The sequence below is a fragment of the Choloepus didactylus genome, chromosome 8 (genome assembly GCF_015220235.1).
Source record: "Choloepus didactylus isolate mChoDid1 chromosome 8, mChoDid1.pri, whole genome shotgun sequence".
NCBI lineage: Eukaryota > Metazoa > Chordata > Mammalia > Pilosa > Megalonychidae > Choloepus > Choloepus didactylus.
Genome location: NC_051314.1, coordinates 111,879,875 through 111,904,636, shown reverse-complemented (window position 1 = coordinate 111,904,636; position 24,762 = coordinate 111,879,875). Strand labels below are relative to the sequence as shown.

Sequence of the window (24,762 nt, the reverse complement as noted above, 5' to 3'; positions counted from 1 at the left end):
CTGGACTCTTTATCTCATGTGTCTCCCTCTTCTCTAGCAATATATTCTGAGAATTAAACTCTAGGTCTATCGTGTATTTTAAGCTTTTCCTTCTCTACTGAATCTTAATCTGCAGATAGTCCCCCGAATTCTCAGAAATTTTCTCTATATTCACAGACTCCAATTCTTCACCCCCTATTCTTTTATTTAAAGAGCAAGCATTCAAGTTTTTAAAGTAAAGCATTCAAGTATGACAATATGCCATCTGTAGTTTCATCATTCAAAGTTCTGTTTAGCAATTGAAACTTAAAACTGTTTAAATGTCATTTAATAAAGTGACCAAAATGTGTTCTGCTCCTATTCTTTTCTAAAGGAACTTACTGCTTGCTCCATTCTGGCTTATTCCACTGAAAGTGCCCTGGCAAAGATATCAACAATCTCCATATTATGAAGTCCAGTGGATAGTTTTCCATCCTCATCTAACTAAGTCTTTCTAATTCTTTTGACACTGTTGACAAATTCTTTCTTTCGGAAATTTTTCTTCCCTTGACTTCCCAGCTCTCCCCCTGCTTCTCTCACATTTTCATGGGATCCTTTTCTTCCACTTATTCCTAAATGTTACTCTTCTCCAGGGTTGCATTCTTTGCCCACTGTACTTATCACCCTATATCCTCTCCCTGAATGACCTCATCTACTCTTTAAAGTTTCAACAACCACCTATTTACTCACTATTCAATATATCCAGCTAGATAGTTCCCCAGTACTTCAGATTCATATAATTGCAGTGAGGACATCTCTACCCAAAGGCTCACAGGTGCTACTACAAACAATTTGCATAAACACAACCCATAATTGTCTCCTTACCACCACCACAATCCTGTTCCTACCCTATTGTCTGTCTCAGCACAGGTATCGACTCTATTGCCCAAACTGTAAATCTGGGGGCATCCTATGCTCCTTCCTCTCCCTCACTAACCACATCCAGTCTATCACTAAGTTCCATGAAATTTATCTCCTAAATATTTCTTTGTCAATTTCTTTATTCTATTCCTACCAGTATGAGTCTGGATCAGGCCTAAATCAGCTCCCTGTTGTGCTTTTGCATTTTCCTCCTATGATGCCTCTCTCCCCAGTGTGATTTGCCACCTTCAAATCTATCCCTGACACAGCCATAATCTTCTAAAAAGCCATGTCTCTTCTAAAAAGTAAAGTAAATCTGACTCTTGTTTAAACAGAGGCTCATAACCTGCAGTCTATAAATCTCCAAGAAGTCCATGGATGGAAATCAAGGGTTGCATAAACTTGGATGAGAAAAAAAAGCATATTGCATCTTCATTGTAACTATCCTCTAACTGAATATTATCTTTTCCTTTGAATGTGAAAGTAGGCAACAAACTACAGTAATATTAACAGAACCTATGTCTTTGTCACCAAATGTCACCAACAGAAATTACAGATATTTGCATATCACATTATAGTGATATTGTAAATATTATTTAAACTAATCATCACTTCAAAATCAGTGCTAGATTCTGTTACATAAATGTGTTGATAAACAGGTACATATATTACTGTAAGTTGTTTCAATATTTCATAATTCTATTTCAATATAATTGGCTTCCTTGGTATGCCTATGATTTTTATTTTATGCAATCAATCCAAAATATTATTCAGAGATCATATTACACCAGATTGCCAAAGGGGTCCTTGGCACAAAAATATTAACAACACCTGCCAAACCCTTAGTGACTCTCCCTCACCTAGACAATAAAAGGTAAGGTCCATAGCAAACAAGCAAGGCTCTCCATGGTCCATTTCACACCTCTACCTATTTCCCCGGGCTCATCTCTTAATAATTTCCATCTTGGAATTGTCAACCAATAATTCTAAGCTAAATATTGCTCCCTACACATGCTATGCTGTCTCACCCATATGACTCCTTGCTTATATTTCTTCTTCTATTGGAATTACTTTCACACTTACTTAATCCCATTTCTTCGCCTAGAAAACTCTTATTCATTCTTTAAAACTCAACCTTCCCTAATGCGGATGATATATCTCCATAGTTACTGCATTAAATTAAAATTATTATTTTCGTGTATGCCTTTTATGTGTCAACTTGGCTATGGTGGTTTTGGTTATGGTGTCCAATTGCTTGGTCAAATGCTAGCCTAAATGTTGCTGTAAAGGTATTGTGTAGATGTTAGCCTCTACAGGCAGCTGGCTTTAAGTAAAGGAGATTGTCCTTGATGATGTACATGGGTCTCATCCAATCAGCTAAAGGCCACATGAGCAAAGAACTGAGGTTTCTAGAGGAAGAAGAAATTCTTCCTCAAGATGGCCACATTTACTCTTGCCTGAGTTTTCAGCCTACGGGCCTCATCTGCAGATTTCAAATTCAAGAGTGCAATACCAGCTTGACAGGAGTTTCATGCCTGCTGCCTGCTTTACAGAATTCAGACTTGCCAGTCCCCACAATCATGGGAGCCAATTCTGAAAATCTATCTATCCAACTAACTATATCTATATCTATATCTATATCTATATCTATATCTATCATCTATCTATAGCTCTTATCTATAGCTAGCATTATTTCTATCTAGCTCTATCATCTACCTATAGCTATTTATCTGTCATTATCTGTATGTATCTCTATCTATAGATATCTACTTATCTTCTATCATCATCTATATCCATCTCTATCTATCATCTACCTAAAGCTATTTATCTATCTCTATCTATCAGTTCTTTTTCTCCAGAGAACCATGACTGATACACCTACCATTACACTGTGCACTGAGTCTACACAAGGCTAGGAACTTAACCTTAGTTGTATTTTCCTCACCAGGATCTAGAACTATAGGTGGTACAGAATAAGCTCTGAGGGAGTTGAACAATAAGAGACAAGAAGGAGCCTCACCAGTGTAACAATTTTGCCTCTCCTCACTCTGATTTTTCTTTTGGAGACTGATTATATTAAATTCAATATTTAAATATATTAAATTCAACTTTCTTCTTGAAGGAAGGAGGAGCCATTATAAAGCCAGAAAGAACAGAAAGAGATGGCCTTCCTTTCTCTGCAACTTTATTCACAGAGGAAAACTTTCTCTCCCTCATTCTCCCTCTTTTGTCCTCATGTCTCAATCATCCACGAAAATCAGAACCTAAGAGTAGCACTTATTATTCCTGAGAGCCACATTTAAGGGTGTTTCTGAAATAAATTCAGGGGTTAGTAAAAAGAAATTCTTCTCTCCTCTGCCCTTAGCAAGGATAACTGTCAACTTCCCAGACACAGTAGAAGCAGTAAACTATTTGCTTTTTCTGTCAGAAAACAGATTCATTTGGTCTTCCATGATGATTTCTACATACTAAGTTAAAGCCCTTACTTTCCCTTAGGGTTATCAAGTGGAAGATTTAAATATAAACACTCTAAATACTCTTGCTACTCAAGCTAGATAACTGAGAAAGTATCACAATAAAAAAGTGGGACATGTGGCAATATTTAGGTGTTATTCAGAGGTAATATTTAAATGAATAGCTTCTAAACATACCCCAAACTTAGTAAGGCTATCCAAATCTTTTTAGAAAACATATAACTCAGTCCAGTTAAATAGCCTATAGCAGCAAACAAAGAGAATAAAATTCAGCCCAACTTCATGGATAAAACAAAATAATAAGTAGTAATGCAGAAATAAATCATTACCAATCTCAAAGCTCCCATTAATAAATCCAACTAGAGATGTCGGGATGTTGAATTGTCTCTCTATTTGTGTGAGCATGGAATTCATATAAGCCCCAGATAGTGTTTTGGATATATAAGCACATGTCAATGCCAATAGGAACATCTAGGAAGAAAAGAATACGAGAAAACATAAAAATTTATTTTACAGTGTCTACTGTTTGCCACCTGATGATCAAATATCTTCTACCAAAAGACTGATCATCCCCAAATCAAATAACACTTGAATTTGCAAGATACTTTTAATGTGGTCTGTTCTGTCATGCCATGTTCTCTCTTTGAAAACTCAAAAGTGGTACTAAGAAGTTAGTGATATTGAATTTTGTAGGCAGCTGTAGTCCCTTTAGTTTATAGTCACATCTTCTATATATCACATACATAGAAACAAATAGTCATTCCAAATAAGACATAGCTGATCATTCATATAGGTCTTCAGCACTACAATTCTATCTGTAGCGCTGAAGAATACATACACATTAACTGAACAGGTACCTGCTATTACAAATAAATATGAATACGGCAAATTTTCATATATCAAATCATATTTCCTATGTCCTGATATAGTTCTAGAGAGCACGGATATGTTGCATAACAAAAATCAAGGACAATTTACCAAATAGAGCCATTGCAATGACTAGGAGGTAACATGGTTTTACTAAAAACGTGTAAAGGTAAAATTTTGATAAGCTTATTAAATCATATTTGGCTTTTAATAAAGGATTTGAAACAAGTCAAGAAGGAGCAATGTATACTGACTAAAAGCATAGTTTGATAGACTAATTACTGCTTCAGAATCAATAAAAATGAAGATAAATAGATCTATGTAAACCTGCATGGTAGTTTCCAATGATATGCCATAGGACTTTTTCCTTGGCTCTTTCTAACGATATTTCCTTATGACACTTCCATCCAGGAAGACCATTTGACCTACTCTCTAGTCAGCACGCTCAATTCCCTAAAATCCTCATCATGTCTTTTGTGAAGCCTTCCTTGACTCCTCTAGCCTTGACCAGTCTCTGTGTCTTCCAAATGTACTGTGTGTACCCACCTCTATTATTACCCTGATCATAGTCACTTTATTTATGTGTTTGGAGTCTATAAGGTGCCTCTCACTATACTGTAAGAAATTCAGAGATAGGAACCATATATTATTTACATGTGTACCTTTGTTGCCAAGTACAGTGCCTGATGAATAATAGTAGGCATTCAATACAAGTTTATTGAATTAATAACAGAATAAACATTCAAAAACATCTTGAAGAAGTGGTCAGCTGAAAGTAAGATGAGATGTAATAGGATTACGAGAATCTAAGCCAAAAGTTGTCTCTACCACTTAGTTTGCGGGAATCTAAACAGAATTTATGTGAAAAGGATTTGGGGAGTTTAAATGATATCAGACTCAATCTATTGAGTATTACATGGCTGCCAAGATAGTATAGTTATACCTCTAGCTATGTACCCTTTAATATTAAATAACTTTACAGAAATATTGTCTCCTTACACTCCGTATCTTTACAGAGCATATTGTTGAAAGTAAACAATTTTCATGTGGGTTTATAATTCAGGTTTTATATTTAAAGGTTTTATACTTGTATATTAGGTCTACCTAATAAAGCACAAATCAGATTTTGGGCAAGTTATTTTATTTAACACAGGAAGAAAGGAAACTAGATTGTCATGACCTCGGTGCTTTTTTCATACAACACCTAGATCTAGAGTTGCCTCAACTGCTTGGTTCTACTCACAGAGTGGCAGTAACCAGTGCCTATTCTGACTTAAGTCTAATGCAAAATAATCTCTATATTCATAAATCTAGTCCTACCAGCTTTTAACAATAATGCCCCAGAGACTGAAGCACATTTTCAAGGACAGTATTTTGGTGCTTCCTAAAGTATTTTGCTTCATGAGCACATTTCTAATTTCAGTGAAGCAGAGAAAGCTGATTATTTAGCAATTGTCCAACTCTCAATTTTATCTGATAAATCTGCAATATTTTCCCTTAACCTTCACAATGTTATCTAATTTTGTCAAACTCCAAAGTAATAAAAAATTAAATTTAAAGCCTATCATAAGCAAATAACACACGACTTGGCTTTTCTCTACAAATACTGTTACTTATTAATAACAGTTAATATTTATTGAAAGTTTACAATATTAAAATCATTGTTTCTAGCCTGCTTTAAAAAATGTCTATGAGGAGGTAGGACAGTTATTACCCTCGTCAGATGAGAAAACTGAGGCATAAAGGGTTAAGCAATCGGTCCAACATCACACAGCTTAGCTGCTGGACTTGTGATCCCAGATAGCCTGGATTCAGAGCCTTATTTTTAACCACTCAATTACATGAGAAGCAAATGAGAATTGAGAGGTAATTTCAGGAAAAAAAAAAAAAAATTTACATAATAATCATGATATTTTAGGCAAAGTAGTTTTCTAGATATATATTATAATTGCCCACTTAAGTTTACATGTGTAGATTTTCCCTCAGCACATATAAAGGGAAAACAGGGCTTTGATGGGGAGAAAATTGGTAGCAGTGTTTTAATTTGGAAACCATTTGTAGGGACTAGCTGTAAAGTGAAGACAAATATTGAGATCCCTTGGTTTAAAGTGAATTCAAATTTGAAACTAAGTAAAAAAATTTGCTCTGAAATAGTCGAAAGTGGCAGAAACGCTAACAAAATGGGCTTTTTTCTTATAGAGGATGATTGTTATGTTGTCAAAGCTGAAGAAAACATTTGTCTTACTAGATCATTGTGAAGTAATCATTGTAAATAGATCAATAAAGCGTTTCTGTGCAAGAAACCATTTTCTAGTACAGTCTCCCAGACTCTTCTGGCATAGAAGCCCTAGAAGGATGAAACTTGAATTGGCTTTTGATCCATGAAAATAGATCCTGCCACAACATAAAGTATGTCTGAAAAAATTTTTAAGATCCTGTCTTCATTTAAGTATCTAAAACCTTTTCTGATTAAATTGCAGAGTCAATAATCCTATTTAGACACAGCCTCAGTTACAAAACCAGGTTCTTTAAAGCAAAAAATTATAAATACTTCAGGTACTATGACATTCATATTAGATTACTTCATGCAGATGTGAGCAAATTTACAAGGACTAAGTTTAAATATATACATTATATATATATAAATATGTAAGTTTAAATATATATTTAATATATATATCCACAAAAAACAGTCCATACCTTCACCTTGGAAAGACATCTTATTCTATGGGTTTCAATTCTTTTCTCAGTTTCTCCCATGTTGCTCTTCTGAAGGTTCCAAGGTATTTATCTTTTAAACCTTGATGTTTCTTAGTCCTATCCTTTTTAAAAAACAAAAATCTATTAAGTTACTGACAAAATCATACACCATCATTTTTTAAAAAAGTGTAATGTATCTGAATAACATAACTAGAACCCATTGTATTATAAAAATACTTGGGAAACTTTTGATTCAAGTCTAAAATATAAAGATGTTAAAGAAGATTCAGTTAATTTTCTATTAAAAAAGTTGGTTCAAGTAACTTCAGTTACTCTTTAGTGAGATTAAAAATATTAGAATGATTTTTTATGGTCCATTTGCAAAATAATGGCCACATGGTTAAAACAAAGCTTTTCATCTCATTAGCCAAAATAAACAGAACCAAAGTGAGCTCCTTGGACTTACATGAAAATTGCTGCTTTTAAGAACACGGACTTTGGTTTATGTTTGTGCTACAAATCTGCTTCAATAAGCCTACCACGGCTCAAAAATCTCTATTTGGCCAGACTCCCTCTTCAAGTTCTTTGAGTTCCAAGACTTCCTTGGAATCTCAGGAAGGGAAATGCTTTGTGGGGCGCTGCTGATTCACGGAAACCTGGGGAGACATGGAATTTTAATCATGGAAATAGCCTAAGTAAAAATAACAAATAATTCTATGATCTGAAAAAAAATCCTATAGTTTCAAGTTAAGATATAAGGTTTAGGAGAAGACCATCCATTTAAGTGGAGATCTATATGTAAATATAGATATAGGTATAAATATTCATCATATAGGCACACATTTTATATGTAAAACGAGAAGATGGCAAACTCTATTAAATTCTACTAATCCATTGTTTAAGATTTTGTCTGTTTTGTGTCTTAAAAATAGAGCAATATTTTGTACCAAAACAAGTTTTTCACTTCGACAATATTTATTCCAGCAGATCTATTCTAATTTGCCAAAAATGCTAACTTAACAGTATCCTATGATTTAATTTATTCAAATCTTCTGAACAATGTCCACTTAAGTGATTCTGAACGGTACCAGTGTTTAAAAACCTAACTGCTTTGCCTCTACAAATTTGCTGAATACCACACCCTACACATGTTAAGGCAATACCCCCTGAAAAATTATGTATGAGCGTAGTTCACTTTACCCAGTCTCTCACTGATGAAATAAGTATTTATCAAAAGCCTATTATGTGCTAGTCATTTTGCACTGGGAATTCAGCAGCAAACTAGAGAGGCAAACTGTCCTAGGGAGAATATAAATTAGTTAGACAAGTAAATGGAAGGTCTATGGAAGACACTTGGACTCAGAATCCAAGGACTTTCATTGAGAAAGATAAAACTTTATATAAACCACATTGGAACAGAACCAGACAGTGTACGGTCAAGTATAAATTTTTTGCCATATAAGTTGTGAAAAATTTCTTAAGTCATAGATAAAAGTTATTAGAGACACTTCCGTCAATTCTGAATGGCCATACAAATGAACCCATACCAAAATCTTCTACATAAAATTCCAAATCACCTTAACTACAGTTTAAGTACTGACACTGTTTTTGGACAAACTGATAGCATTCAGTAATTTTTTGAAAGAGTAGAAACTGCTATTTTTTTATCATCCCTAATATTAATATGCATTTATCATAAACTTCTCAACTGCCCTCATTTCTTCCTTCTTATGCATTTAGACCCCAATCCTTCTCCCTTATTTTTCCTTTGACTCCTCCTTTCAAATATGTGAGCCCCAAAAATGTTTCATCTTTTTAGCCACATTAAGAAAATTTTTTAATGGAGGAAAATGAATGAATGAATGGATGAATAAAATCTATTCTTTTCATTTCACAAAATGCATGAAATCCAATAATTAACGTTACAGTCACTCATGAGTGCTCTGACCCCAAATCAGGGAATTTATGCATGTTTCTTCATATCCTTAAGGCTGGCAGTGCAAGTGCCAGCCATGGGAACAGTCCCCTTTTGTTAGCACAGTGTTGTTTACATGGTGACTTCTGTTCCTGGGGCCACACAATGACCTGGCAAATCCCCATCAATCATCACTGCTAATGAAAACTACCTCCCTTGCTAGAGTTTTATTTCATTTCATTTCATTTCATTTCCCAAACTCACTCTTCTCAGCATTCAAAAGGGAGCAGGTAATGCCTCAGTATTCTTTCTCACACAAAGGTCATGTGCTTCTTCCACGCCTGTTCCTCAAAACTCTGGAGGTTTTGGCACCCTTTGGTTGCCAGTCTCTAATGATATAGCTCAATCACAAGAAAATAATTGTTTTTACAAAATGAATAAACAGTCTTTTTGTGCTCTTTCCCCAATGTTAAATATACTTACATAGTTGTGGTTATTAAAAGATCAGCTGAAAATAATGCATGCATTTCACTTTACATTATTCTTAACAATTGAAATAATAACATAAAGGCTTTACTCTATCATGGAAAGCTAGTACATACATGAAGAAGACTTAGGAGAATATCATTTCCTTGGGAAAAAAGAGAATCACACCAGCAAAAATTCTTTTGACGAATCATTTATTTTCACAATTTTCAAACAGCTCTTAGCTGTGTGAGAAGAGGACAGCCTCTTGGGTGGTATCCAGCTGAAATAATTTCAACCAATACCAAACCAAGCAAAATACGTGTCAAATGAAGTACATGCAAAATCAACAATGACTTTTTGTATGATGCCTAGCAAATTTTTTCTTCTTCTAGTTTATTTTAATCAGAAATTAAAGGATAAAATAATGGATTCTGTAAAATGGCCATAGAAATATAGGTATTTTTTTACTGGCTTCATTCAGAGAAAGTACCAAGAATGCATCACTCTAGGCAAAACTAGAGAAGACATTTAGTGGGGCTAGAGAATTGTACCTATATGTTTGATCACAACATGCAAAATAAAGAATGAGACTCACAGAAACACAAGCAAAAACCTTCATCAGCAATCAAGTAGTGAAAATATCTACTCAGTTACTTTGGATAACATGCTGTCTAACTCTGAATAATAGACCAAGAAGCAAAAAAGTAAAACTGAAACCTGAGAACTTAGGAGAACTGGTTATGAATATCATCAAGGTCACATTCCACACCAAGTAATTCTAGAGAATTAGAGAATTATGGGAGTAACCAATGTTTTCCACACTTATGATATGAACTGTTCAATTTCTGCAGATTACTATCCCAATTCTTCTCTTCTTTTGCCTGGGTAGACACAGTTTTACATACAAAAAAGTGTACCTCCATTTAATTTGTGACAAGTAAATACTGAACTGCTCCTTTAAAAAAAAAAAAAAGATTTATTGTGGTAACATATAAGAACGGCTCCTTTTAATCATAAAGGTAAGATTTTATCTGTTTACAAAACTCCAAAGATAACTGAAAATCCAACAAAATACTTGGATTTTTTTCCCAACCCATTTATTTCTGTATTTGTTCATTCACGTTAAGAGAGGAGGAAGGCAAAATACTCAAAATACTCAGAATGTCAGACCTTGGAGCCCGGCTAGCTTGGGTTTAACTCCAGATTAGCTGTGAGTTATTTAAACTGTTTTAACTTATTTTTCCTTATTTATGATGCTGGAATGATTATTCATATCTTCCAAGATTGTTAAGAAGAGAATTATAAAATTTACATAAGACTCTTACCCTGGTTGCTGGAATAAAATAGTCACTTTATAAATGGTAGTGATGATTATTCATTCACTTCAAAAATATTTATTGACGCTCTACTACATTCCAAGCACAGTAGTAGGTGCTAAGGAAACAAAATAATATATATGCTTGCTCTCAAGAAGGCCTCATAAGCTATGGGGAGAGAAAGACAATTCATTGATAATAATAGCTAATTAGTGCTACAATGCAAACAATTTAAGCTAAATAATAGGAAAAAGCAATTACTCAGAATTATTCATTTGGATATTCGTTTGGAGACAGCATAGTAGTTTAAGTACTTGGCCTGTGGAATTAGACACAGCTTGTTTTAAACCTTGGTTTTAAAGAAGCTGTGTGATTTTAGAAAGTCATTTAATCTATAAAATGAAATAAAAATAAAATCTATCTTTGTATCAGTCAAGGTCCAGGAAGGAAAATAGAGCCCATGACAGTTGAAGGAATTTAATACAGTAAACTAGTTATGAAAGTATCTACAAAGATATTAGAAGGGTTCAAAGACTAAATGGGGATGGAGAAGCAACCAGAGATTTGTAAGAGCAGGAAGTTGCCTGCTTGCTGTATCAGAAAGGGAAAGGGCTGTGGGGCAGAAGCTTGAGTCCCCGAGGACACTCAAGTCGCTGTGCTATGGCTTTTGCCTTCTCCACATTCTAACACCAATACCTCGCTTTAACACAACCTACATGGTTCTTCCCAGAACTAACTATTCATTTCTTATTGCAATGGTTAGCTTAGTTCTAGCTTAGCTCCACTCCTTTATATTTGTAAATTGTAGCTGTTTATATTTGTTATTGTAATAGTAACAATTCCGTCTCCTTTTGTTTCAATCCATAAACACCCTAAACTCCTTAGACTTCCAGAGACAGATTTTTAGGCCCTTCAATCATGTCTGTTCTCCTTGCTTCACATTGCAATAAACTCTTTCTCCTTTTGAAACCCTGGTGTCATAGATTGGCTGTTATATGCAGGGGCAGAGAACACCACTTTGTTCTGTAATGGTATATGTTAAATGCCTAATACGATGCTAGCATACAATCAATATTCACTAAAGGTAGCTGTTCACATTGGATAATCATACCTCCAGTCCTCAATGCTCTCTTTATTCTCAGTAATAAAAGATTCAGGAGACTTAACTCTTTGCTTAATTACCCAGGTTTCCGCTTTATATATGTAGGCATTGCAATCTCACAATCTCTGTGATACCAAATAAGAGATGTTTTGTCATCAAATCAACAAATTTTTAACTGATTTGAATGTATTAACCAATTACTTTGGCATCATGTAAACACCTTTATAGTAACCAAATCTTTACAAAGCAAGGTATAGTAACCAAATCTTCATATAACAACTAATTTGCTTATTTAGGTTGTGTGTGTATGGAAATGTCCAGAGAACCAAGTTGATGACACACGTTCTTTGTTAACACTAAATTAGAATGCTTCAACAGCCAGATTAAAAACAGTACCTAAAAGTCCAATTAAGTCATTTCTAAGGTGGAAAGTAGAAAGAAGAAATTATAATATTATGGAAGGAAAGCTTCTTCATTCCTATTACTCCTTTTAGGTAGAGTTCCATTAGCATAACACTCCTTTGCTCTCTCCATACCCACTAACTATCTGGGAAAGCCCATCCATTTGGAGGTTTACCATTAGGAAGTCTACTTGCCAACAGATAAAAGCCAAATTCTCCAATATCAGTTTGTTTGGGGTGAAAGGGGATATTTTGGAACCCATGTGACCATATTTGTCTGTCTTAATTCTCAATTAATTCACAGTTAAGATGGGAGAAGAAAGCTTGTGTTTATTGTATATCCTCAAAGACCCCAACATACAAGAAAAGCTTGAAGAAGGAGATTTTTCTTAAAGGACTAGCACCAGATTGAAAAAACACAGTCTGCGATCTAATATATACGATGTGATACCATTTTTTGTAAAACTATATATAGTTGGAGATAATAAAAATGTAAATGTTCAAATACTGCTTTTTATATGCTAGGCACTGTTTTAGGAGTTCTAGAGATGTCAGCTCATTTAATCCCCGTAAAATCTTATGACATAGGTACTATTATTATCCCAATTTTAAAGATGTGGGAACTGAGGTACAGAGACATCGAGTAATTTGCCCAAAGCCACCCAGCTTGCAAGTGGCAAAGCTAGAATTCAGCTCCAAGCAATCTGATCCAAACACAACCAAGCTACCTCTCCACAGGTATGTGAGTATGTGTGGGTGGATGGGTGGGTGGCCCCTTTTGAATTCACACATAAAATGCTTAAGGACCTAAACCAGAATCTTAAAAGTGGGTTATCTCTGGATTGAACTATGGTTGATTTTGCTCTGTTTTTCCCTCTGGGAATTTTCGTGCTGTTTTCTCCAAGCATCCTTATAATTTTTCCAATTAAAAAATACATTATAGGGAAAAAAAGGATAAATATCAAAGGAATCGATTCATTACAAACGTAGTAAGAATGCAGAATGCAGCACAATTCTAATTCAAGTTAACACTAAGTTTTAAACTACTTATTTCTTTTCTCATTTCTCTAATTATTTTGCTTCTCTGAGAACCTTTTGAAATGTCAGTCTCCTCTCTCACTTCTCTTTGGTTATTCGGGATTTAATTTAGCAAAAACACCTGAGGCATCCATAAACTTCCTAACTAAAGCTACTTTGTTAGAGCTGGAAGGCACCAAGAACCTTCTTGGCTACTCAAAACTTCCCAAATGGCTTCCCAACTGTTCCAAGCAGTAATATTATCAGTGGTATCAATTCAAATTTCTACTAAATTTAATAAATAAAATAATTATTTAAGTTATTTAAAGGGAAGAGTTTGGAGCTCAATTAATATCAAGTAGATGCTCAGTGATTAGTGTTAATCAGAGTGTGTGTATGACTCAGCATATCCTTCAGTTTATCACTCATGAATTCCATTTGTCAGCATGGTTGTTTGCACCGTTACACAATTTTAAATTATCTTTACTCAGGGCCATGCAGTGTTTTATTTATACTTCTAATGGACCATTGGTTAAAGATCAGAAGCATGAAGAATCCTGATGTTAAAATATAACCTGAGATGTGTAAACATATTTTAAAAAGTTATAAATTTCCCTCAGGATTACCTTCACCCAACCTCTAAATTTCATTCATCTATTCAAACCTTTTACCTAGTACCTAAGTATGGTTCCACAGTTCAAATATCAGTTTTTTAAAAGGAATAACGGAATGGAGAATTCTATCTAAATGGATATAATGGGTTGAATTGTGTTCCCCAAACAAGGTATGTTTAAGTCCTAATCCTCAGTAACTCAGAATGTGACCTTATTTTGGAAAATACTAGCCTAAGATAGAATTAGACAAGTTAAAATGAAGTCATACTTGATTAGGTAGACCCTTATGGTAGATTGAATTGCATACCTCAGTTTGGACATATTCTGGTGGATGTGGATTCAATATAAATGAGGTCTCTTCAAGATATTATTTCAGTTAAGGTGTGGCACAATTGAATCAGGTTGGGCTTAATCCAGATTACTAAAGTCCTTTATATGCAAAGTGAAAGCCAGACAGAGAGAGAAGCCACAGGAGAAGCAAGAAGACGGAAGTCAATAGAACTCAGAAGAGAAAGAAGATACCACCATATGCATGGCCATGTGACAGAAAACCCAAGGACCAAGGATTTCCAGCAGCCAGACCCAGAATGCCATAGTCTTCATGGAGAAAGCATTGCCTTGCTTATGCCTCAATTTTGGACTTTCTCTAGCCTCAAAACCATGAACAAATAAATTCCCATTGCTTAAGCCAACCCACTGAATGGTATTTGTTTTAGCAGCTGGGAAACTAAAAGAACCCTTAATGCAATATGACTGGTGTCCTTTTAAGAAGGAGAAATTTGGACACAAGAGAGACAGAGGGGAATATAGCATCTGAATGTGGCAGAGAACAAGAACCATGGATTGCCAGCAAGTCTCAAGAAGCTAGGAAGAGGTGAGGAAGAATTTTCCCCTACAGGTTTAAGAGAAAGCATGGCCTTGCTGATACCTTAATATTTTTTTTTTACTTCTAGCCTCCAGAACTGTGAGATAATAAATTTCTCTTGTTTTTAGCCTCCCAGTTTGTGGTACTTGGTTACAGCAGCCCTAGAGAACTAAGCAAATGGGCTTTCCCACACAGAAATATTTGCAAATAGTGACATAAAATCCACTTTCTTATTTCATTAATTTAAAAAAACATGAACATTATAAAACCAAGTTAGTTGCTAATTACTCAACATGCAAGATTTCCAAACATCATAAAGCAACAATTTTCTTATTTCAACACCTAACACATATAAAAAAAATCCAATTTACATTTTAATAGATTACTCCCCAAACCAAATACAACGTCATCTTTGAATTTAATTTTAATAGGCCATGCTTTTTCTCACAACATTAATTTAAAATCAAGACTGCATATCTCATGTTAAATAAAGTTAGAAATTTGGTTTAATACTTAATATTACTAAATAAAAAAAATGAAATAAGGTTTTTAATTATCTAAAAACATACTGATCTAAAATCAAACTTTTTAAGGTAAAATCATCTATCTTTAAATAAACTTTACTTTTAATTTATAAAAGTTTTCAAGACACTGCATTACTGTGAAAGGGAGTTGTGAGTCACAAGGGATTGGCAAACATTGATCCAGAGTTCTCATTTAGCAAATATGGAAACAACACTCATTTATATTGCTACTCATGCCACAATAGTACATATGCACACAAAATACTTAGTAAAGCACTTACACATACTCACAGTTTTAACTAAAAACCAAAAATACTTGCTGAAGTCCATGATTCTTACCCAGAATACATTTCCACTGTCTACCTAATGGCCTATCTTTCTACCTATCCATATTATATAACCCTCCCAGACAGAAAAGAACCTTGTTAAAATAGAGATTTTGTAGACCTCTATTTACCTGATTTACCCCTCTAAGCATCAATATTGTTTTGGTAACTTTTATTTTGGTATAATTTCAAACATAGAGAAAAGTTGCAAGAATTATGCAAAGAATAGCTATATACTCTTTACCCACATTCACCAGGTGTTCACATTTTACTTTGTTTGCTTTCTCATTCTTTCCTCCCTACCTCTCTCAATACACACATATATGCACATATATATTTTTATCCTGAACCACTTGAAAAAACTGGAGATATTGTGGTATTTTATCACTAAATAGTTCAGTGTATATTTCCTAAAAATGGGTATCTGATTCATAACCACAATACAGTTATCAAAATCTGATAACTTACATTGGTTCAACATTATTCTCTAATCCATAGCCTATAAACAAATTGTGTCAATTGTCCTAACAATGTCCTTTAGTTGTTGTTGTTTGTATGTTTTCATGGTCCAGGATACAATCCAGCACCACACATTGCATTCAGTTATCATCTCTCTTTAGTTCCCTTTGATCAAGAAGAGTTCATCAGCCTTTTGGGTATGTGTGCTATTTCTTGGCCTTGATATTTCCTGAAGAATGTAAGTCACTTGATTTGTAAAAGATCCCTTGATAAGATTTTGTCTGATGTTTCCTCATGATTATGTTCTGGCAGTGCATCTGGGACAGAAATACCAGTGAGGTGATTTTCTGCACATCATATCTTCAATCACCTTATATCAATTTGTCCTAATGTGGGTGATGTTACCTTTGATCACAAGTTAAAATATATCTTCCAGTTTTCTCAGTATAAAGTTACTATTTTTCTCTTTGTAATTAATAGGTAATTTGTACAGAGATACTTTAAGACTATTTAAATATCCTGTTCCTCATCAAACTTTAATCCATTAGTTTTAGCATCCACTGATGATATTCTGGCTCCATTATTCATTTTATAGGCATTAATTGACAATCTATAAGAAAGAGACTTCCTTTCTCCCTCTACATATTTTTATTTAATTATTTCAGTATGGAAACATGGATTTTTATTTCATTCAACTGGCTATAATCTATGTGCTGGTTTGAATGTATTATGTCCCCCAAACGCCATTATCTTTGATGTAATCTTGTGTGGGCAGACGTTATCAGTGTTGATTAGATTGCAATTCTTTGAGTGTTTCCTTGGAATGTGCCCCACCCAACTGTGGGTGATGACTCTGATGAGATATAACTGTGGAGGATGGCCCCACACATTCAGGGTGGGCCTTGATCAGCAGAGCCATATAAATGAGCAGAAGAAACAGAAGGAACTCAGTGAAGCTGTGAGTGACATTTTGAAGAGGAGCAACAGCCAAGAGGGACACTTTGAAGAAAGCACAGGAGCTGCAGATGAGAGAGAGTTTGAAGACGGCCATTGAAAGTGGACTCTTGCTCTGGAGAAGCTAAGAGAGGACAAATACCCCAAGTGCAACTAAGAGTGACATTTTTGAGGAACTGCAGCCTAGAGAGGAACATCCTGGGAGAAAGTCATTTTGAAACCAGAACTTGGAGCAAACGCCAGCCACGTGACTTCCCAGCTAACAAAGGTTTTCCGGACACCATTGGCCATCTTCCAATGAAGGTACCTGATTGTTGATGACTTACCTTGGACACTTTATGGCCTTAAGACTGTAACTTTGTAACCAAATAAACCTCCTTTATAAAAGCCGATCCATCTCTGGTATTTTGCATTCTGGCAGCATTAACAAACTAGAAAAATCTATTAACGTCATTATTCATATTCTTGCTAAAATGTCTTTGAAGCTCCTTCAAACTGGTTCCTATGTCCTTTTGTATGTCCCCATCATTCTTTGAGCACCTCCTTACTTTGTGACTCCCAAAGATGTTACAGGTTCATTTTTTACTTTCCATGCCACAGCTCCCAAATTAACCCATTCTCTAAGAAACACTGATTTCTTTTAGTGGAGACTAATATTTAGAAACTTAGAGATAGGGATATACATATATATAATGAGAAATATAAATATATCAATATATATAGATATCTAATATGGGTAAATGTATAGATATTAAAGATGAGTTCATACTGATACTGCCAATTCTAGTAAAATATTGTAGGGTATATTTTAGTCTTTCCTCTTTCAATACTGTAACTTCTGTCTCCACCAGAAGAAACCTGTTCCCATTATCCTCAATAGATTATTTATTTTTTCAAGCCTAATACAAATAGAAAACAGTTTCAGAATGTTAGCCCACACCACTGTGAAAGGCAAACCTACTAACTAAAAACAAAAAAAATTTCAATATTTGTTTATAGCTTTGCAGGTAAAATTAACATACAGCAAAATGCACAAATCTTAATTGTACAACTCAGTGAGTTTCGACAATGGAATACACCCATGTAGTCCATATTCCTATCAAGCTATAGAACGTTTCTATCACCCAGAAAATTCCTTCATGGACATCAGGATTTTGAATGCTAAAGTCATTTGGGGTTTTCTCAGTGTAGGTTTTTCTAATACTAAGGAGAAGTCTTTTAACTTAGGACATTTTAAAAATAAATAAGTTAATTGAAAATGACTGAACATGCTATATAACACACACACAATTAACTATAAGCAATTTATAATAGGGTTATGATATTAATTTGCCAAAAGAGACTAAATTAATAGGGAATAGATAAAAGCCTTAGCCATGTTTAAGTGAGGAAATGTCTTTTTTCTGGTACCATCTGGATTTCCTTCTTATAGACTCTGCTAACCATTTTCCTCTGTGACCACAATGATCTGCACTGAAATAGTTATTATTCTTCTTCTTGGGGTCCTTTATTATCAATATCAGATAATTTTTTGTCTTGGGTTCTTATATCAAGAAGGTTTTATTTTTCTCCAATATATTTGACTACCAAACCCAATACGACATAATTTTACCTTTGGATATATTTGTCAATAAGTCCATGCCCTTTCTCACTTCACTAAGTTAAAGTAAACTAAAGTTCTGAAAGAGTCTGTCAGCTTTTAAATTATTAGCCAGGTATGACAAGTGTCTCTGTTTGCAATTGCCTGGTGACTTTTTCAAGCCTATTTTTTCTGAGCACTCTTTGTCTCTGTCCAGTTGCCTGTATCTTCTAAAAAGATGCAGCAATGAAAAAGTCTTTATTGAACTTTTTCACTGCTGTGGCTGTTTTGTTAGTTTCAGGTTTTATTTTATTTTGGTTTGGTTTGGTTTTTGGTTTTGCTTAGTATTTGATTTTTGCAAGAAGGTTGACTTCTAGAAAAAATATCTCATTACATTCAGCAGAAATGTGGAGTCTATTCTACTTCCCCTACCACTATCAAACACTCTTCCCAGGAACAGCAATTGATGGTTTTGTTCCTTCAGTCTTTCCCACTCATTAATGAGATGGGATACCCATATTTGTGCAAGCCTTCATATATTCATATGCATATTCTTTGTATTAGGAGGGTTATGTGAACCATGTTGTAAAGAGTATGTTAGAAAGAGCAATGTTGATGGAAAATCTGAAGAAATTTCAAGGTAAATAGAAAGGAAAAAGGAGGGATATAAGTAGATGTAGGTGTTTATCTAGAATTGGGAATTAACAATTTGGGTTCAGTGATGGGTTAAGGAGGTAAAGGAATCTCAGAGGCCAATAAGCATAAACTTGAAATTATGGATCATGAAGTCAGGTTTGAATACAGAGAAAAAGGAACCCTGAAGGAAATGATAGACTAAAACCACAGGGAGGGGCACATGATACAAGCAAAAAGTTGGTTAATTGAAAAGATTAGAGAGATAGACAAAGCATTACTGTTAAAGAAAAAAATATTCAGAAGGATTTTATGGTGTAAGATATCATATGGGGAGTTGTTTCTTGAGGGGACAAGCCCACAGTGAGGTCAGATATGGGAGCTGCTGATGTGAGGGTAGAAGTGAAAGTCACTAAAATGGAACAGTATTCAGAATAGAAAGGCAATGCCAGAGTTTGAATAGTTGACCCACAAATGGGAAATTTACCCAGATTGAGAAAACAAAGATTTTTCAAATGCATTGTTCCTAAAAATTTCCACTATCTCTTACAGTTAGTTTTGGTAAGGCTGTAGGCTCTTTTGCCACTTTTTAAAAATGCTAATGGCCAATATTTTAAAAGAATCTGTATCTATTTTCCACCTGCCTAGTTTCCTTTCCTGAGATACCCTTTATGTATAAGGGTTTATCAAGGTTTAATATTTGTCCCTCTTATCTTGCTGTATACTCTTGTCTCAGATAATATCATGCATCTAATGGCTTTAAGTAACTAAAATACTATTGGGCTTCCAGACCTACATCTTCATGTTTCAACTCTCTATGTAACTCTAGGTTAAGATTCCAACAGTCAGACTGTCATATCCTCATTAAGGAAAAACAAAAAAATTCATTAGCTTCCCTCAACCTAGATTTCTGCTCATTTTCTGATTCCTATCTCTGTTAGAAGATTGACCATAACACAAGTCTCTCATTCTTTCAACCTACTGTCAATACTACTGCAGTGGATGCGCTGGTATTCTGCCCAGATATCCCCTTCAGTACCAAGTTACTCGGGGGTATCGGCTGCTAATGCTGAGGCCCTCTTTAGGAATTATCCTTTGCTGAAGGGCACTACCTTGTCCAAGATTATGCCCACTACCAACGGACACAATGTGGCCCCCTGCCTCAATTTTGGACCCCTCAAAAGTTCATTCTACTTGCAGAGTTTTTCATAGGATCAGTCCAGACTTCTGTTGCAAATGCATTATATTTAAATGTTTCCCTCTACTCAATTCTGTTTCCCTGTCTCCCTTACAGGGGCCATTTCCTGAACACCCCCCAATAAACTACTGGTATACTAATCTCTATCTCAGAATCTATTTCCCAGAGAACTCAACATAATACAATTGGTACCAGGTGATCTGATGATGCAAACTCTAAAACAGGATGATGGAACTGGGCTATCCTTCAAACATCTGGCAATAAGGAGGACTCCATCACTAATAACAGGTGACATATTGATTAGCCTTTGCAGACAGTATGATAGAATTGTTAATACTTTCGTGATGGAGGAATACCATTGGAAGGAAAAATACTGACAGGAGTCTGAAACATTTGAAGAAGGAACTATGGAATAAGGAGCATAGACTCTAATGGCTATTGCTGGAAATAGCGGATGCACTGGAGAAAAATAATGAAAAGCTGAGTGATAGTTAATAGCCAATTTAAATCTAAGTGTGAAAACCAGAAAGGGCATTATCATCTCCTGTAGCTGGAGGTAAGTAAAAGCTAAGAATGAATTCCAGGACTTAAAACAGAACCAAAGTTTCATAGAAAATTGAATTCTAAAACCCAACTGAAACTCTATGCAATCTCAGTGTCCTGATTGGAAAGAAGTGGGATGCTGAGACTTGGCATAGAGGCATCTGAGTTGATATACTTGAAAATCCTGAATCACCAGATACCCATGAAAACCCTCTATTCCTTTTTACTAAAGACTAGCAAACTATCCTCTGCCTTGCAAGACAACATACACTCCTTAAGAATCTTCTCCAAACTTCCCTCCTGACCACCAATACAATAACTAGGGTTAAGTCCACACAGATCAGCTGTGAAGTGCTGGACCTGCTAAAGTAGGAAAAAGACTATATCCCAAAGAAGCTGCAGGACCAGGTGAACATTTATGGGCAGGAGCTAAAAGAAAATGCATGGGACAGAATTTTGAAAATTTGGAAAGGGGGAGGGGGCAGAACTAAAGTTGGATAAGGAAAAGCTTATCAAAATGGGAGAACTCTCCTATAATAAAATATTTAACTGACAAGGAATAAGCTAACATGCTTCTAGGATGTCTCCACACTAAGCAAAATAGAAATGCCAGAACTTCCATAATAAGAGAAGGGATAACAAGGCTCAAAGAAATAGGCATGCTAGAGTAGATATATCATATAAGGTGGTGAAAAAAGCTCTCTGTGTTCCACAGAAAAGTCCAAAGGGTACTCCACTTACCAGAGCAATAAGTAATTTACTGGTGAGCATTATTGGGAAGCTCACTGGTAGCTGACCTTTGTAGGCCAAGAATGACATTAAGAGATGTTATTATAAAGCATGACTCTCCAAGAGAAAAGGGGATAATAGGGTCATGAAACAATAGAGAGGCTAGCCAGTAGCTCTTAAACATCAGAAGCAAAGTAGATATAATTATTGTAATGAGCATCAAGGCTGGGGTGGTAACCAGGATGGGCTGAGCTGTAGAAAGATATGACGATAGTTCATAGAACATGAAATATCTAGGAGCAAGATAGATGGGTTCCCAATGAGGGTATTACTCAATCTACACAATCAAAGGAAAGGATAGAGGAGGTGATATCATCAACATGGTGATGTAAGACATCCCTTGGAAAATTCTCCCCTTAGAATCAGCTAATAAAAGGACAAATCTCACTTGTTTAGCACTCTGGAGGATGATAGATACTGGAGAAGGACACCAAAAGTGCTGAATCAAAGAAAAAATAATAATTTCCAAGATCAGATGGGAAATTTCTGTCCTGGACCCTTCAGTCCAGACTCCTCTCCCTCATTCAGTCCCACTCAACTTGGGAGTCATGCAGAGGCAGCACAGCACGGGTCCCTCCTGCCACAGATACAGACTGTAGAGCCATTCACACCAACAAGTTAGAACCCCACTTATATCAGGCACGGGGACCCAAATCCAACGAGACCCAAGGCAGAACACTAGCCACTGAATCATGCTGCATATGAAAGGGCCACCAGAAGAAGACAGAGAGAGAGACAGAGACAGAGACAGACCTTGGTAGAACTGTTGGAAAGAGTTATATGCACTCAACCCAGTTTCTGTTGGCTGGACACCTAAATGCAAAACAGATTTTTCTAGATTGACCCACCTTTATGGACTGATCCCTTATGGCTCCATGTGGTGAAATACATGAATGGGGAAGAAACTGGAGGCAGAGAATCCTCCCAGAAGAAAAAAAAGAGGGAGGAGGAACTGAACTATTAGAAGACAAGACAGACCCCAAAACTGAAATGTTTAAGGAAAAGGGGGCACTGAGTGAGGGAGAAAAATTAAATAAATTAAAGGATCTGGGGAGAAAATTCTGCACCAAAACAAACAGAACAGATCAAGATTTCCAGAGAAGGAAAAGAGGAAAGGAGGCTTTCTCCTGGAGGTGAAAAAATTCCACAAAAAGTGCAATCTTATAAATTGTACCAAATATTCAGCTCAAGAATTAGATTAAGAAGATCTGAGAAAATCTGAACAGTTAAACACAGGTTACTCTAAAGATCCAGAATAAGTTGGACTATGAGTCAAACAAAAGCCTTAACACAAAGCCAATCAACAATAAAATCCTAGACAAGAGAGAGAAACTATCCTTCAGAGTTAACTCTTCAAGACAGTCAGAAGTCCGAACATCAGCAAAATTACAAGCCATACTAAGAAACGGGAAGATATGGCTTAGTCAAGGGAACTAATTAAAACTTCAGAGAAGACACAAAATTTAGAAGAACAAAACAAAAAAGTTCAAGCAAATATCCTAAATGAATTCAAGGAAATGAAGGAAAAGATAGATATAAAGCTAAAAGATACTAAGAAGACAATGTGTGGGCAAGAAGAAGAGCTTTGAGTATAAAAAGAAACAGAGAAATTATGGGGATGAAAAGCACAATAATAGAGATTATAAATACACTAGAGGCATTCAATAGCAGATCTGAACAGGCAGGAGAAAGAATCAGCAAACTAGAAGACAGGACAATTTAAATCATACAGTCTGAAGAACAGATAGATAAAAGAATGAAAAAATTGAGCAGTGTCTCAGGGATTCGAATAACAGCATGAAGCACACAAACATATGTGACATGGGTGTCCCAGAGGGGAAGAGACAGGAAAGGGGCAGAAGGAATATTTTAGGAAATAATGGCCAAAAATGTCACAACTCTTTATGAAAGACATAAATATACATGTACAAGAAGTGCAACATACTCCAAACAAAATAAATCCTAATAGACCTACTCTGAGATACATACTAATCAGAATGTCAAATGGCAAAGATAAAGAGAGTATTCTGAAAACAGCAAGAGAAAAGTAATTCACCACATACAAGGGATCCTCAATAAGACTAAGTGCAAATTTCTCAACAGAAACCAGGGAAGTGAGAAGGCAGTGGTATGATATATTTAAGTCACTGAAAGAGAAAGACTGCCAGCCAAAAATTCTTTATCTGGCAAATCTGTCCTTCAAAAAGGAGGGAGAGTTTCAAATATTCACAGATAAACAGAAACTGAGAGGTGTTGTCAACAAAAGACTTGCCCTACAAGAATTACTAAAGGGAATTCCATAGGTTGAAAGGAAAATACAGGTGACAGTGAGTTGGAGTAGTATGAAGAAATGAAGATCTTCATAAAGAGTAAATAAAGTGTTAATACAAAACCCAATAGTACTGTATACTCAATATACAGCTCTACTCTAATTTCTATGAGTCTAAATATAGATTTGGTCGTTTGGAGGCTTTATGGACCCCAGAAAAGGATGTTCATAAGTTAAACCATTCCTGTGGATATATACCTATTGTGGATGGGACCTTTTGATTAGGTTATTTCAGTAGAGATATGACCCACTTCATTCAGGGTGGGTCTTATCCTCTTACTGGAGTTCTTTATAAATAAGAGGATAAAAGACAGGGCGAAGACACCAGAAGAAGGCCCCAGAGAAGCTAAGAGAGAAAGAAGCTAAAATAAAGGACACACAGAAAACAGAGAGGAAGCCGTGGAAGCCAGAGGCTGGAGGCAATGAAACCTGGTAGAGAAGGGAGAATCAGCAAATTTCACCATGTGTCTGGCCATGGAACAGAGGAGTTGAGATCTCCAGTCTTTGGGGAGAGGGAATCGTCCTGTTGATGCCTTAATTTGGACATTGTTATGGCCTTAGACCTGTAAACTTGTAAGCCAATAAATCTCCATTGTTAAAAGCCAGTTCAATTCTGGTATATTGCATTTCGTCAGCTTTAGCAAACTAAAACAGTTGAGCAAGATAATGGACACACAAACCATAAAGAGGCAATGTATGATAAAAACAAAAACAACATAACTAAGGGAAACAGAAGGATTTGGCAGTAGAGAACATGTATGTTATTGCACCTAGTTTGGTATATTTTCAAATGAGTAGGTTATAGATTTA

The 24,762-nt window shown here is 35.4% G+C and overlaps 1 protein-coding gene across 4 annotated transcripts in view; it reads right to left on the bottom strand.

Moving 5' to 3' along the window:
- The window catches only part of SLCO1A2 (solute carrier organic anion transporter family member 1A2), a 201,948-nt gene that overhangs the window by 45,096 nt on the left and 132,090 nt on the right, over nt 1–24,762 (bottom strand). For 3 of the 4 annotated variants that reach the window (XM_037845082.1, XM_037845083.1, XM_037845085.1), the window contains 3 exons: nt 7,387–7,576; nt 6,921–7,042; nt 3,683–3,824 (listed from right to left, as the gene is read on the bottom strand). In XM_037845082.1, the coding sequence (XP_037701010.1) occupies nt 3,683–3,824; nt 6,921–6,980 (202 nt within the window). In that variant the 5' untranslated portion in view covers nt 6,981–7,042; nt 7,387–7,576. Of the gene's footprint in view, nt 1–3,682; nt 3,825–6,920; nt 7,043–7,386; nt 7,577–9,437; nt 9,524–24,762 lie in introns of those variants that run through there. The other variant, XM_037845084.1, reaches the window with a different exon arrangement.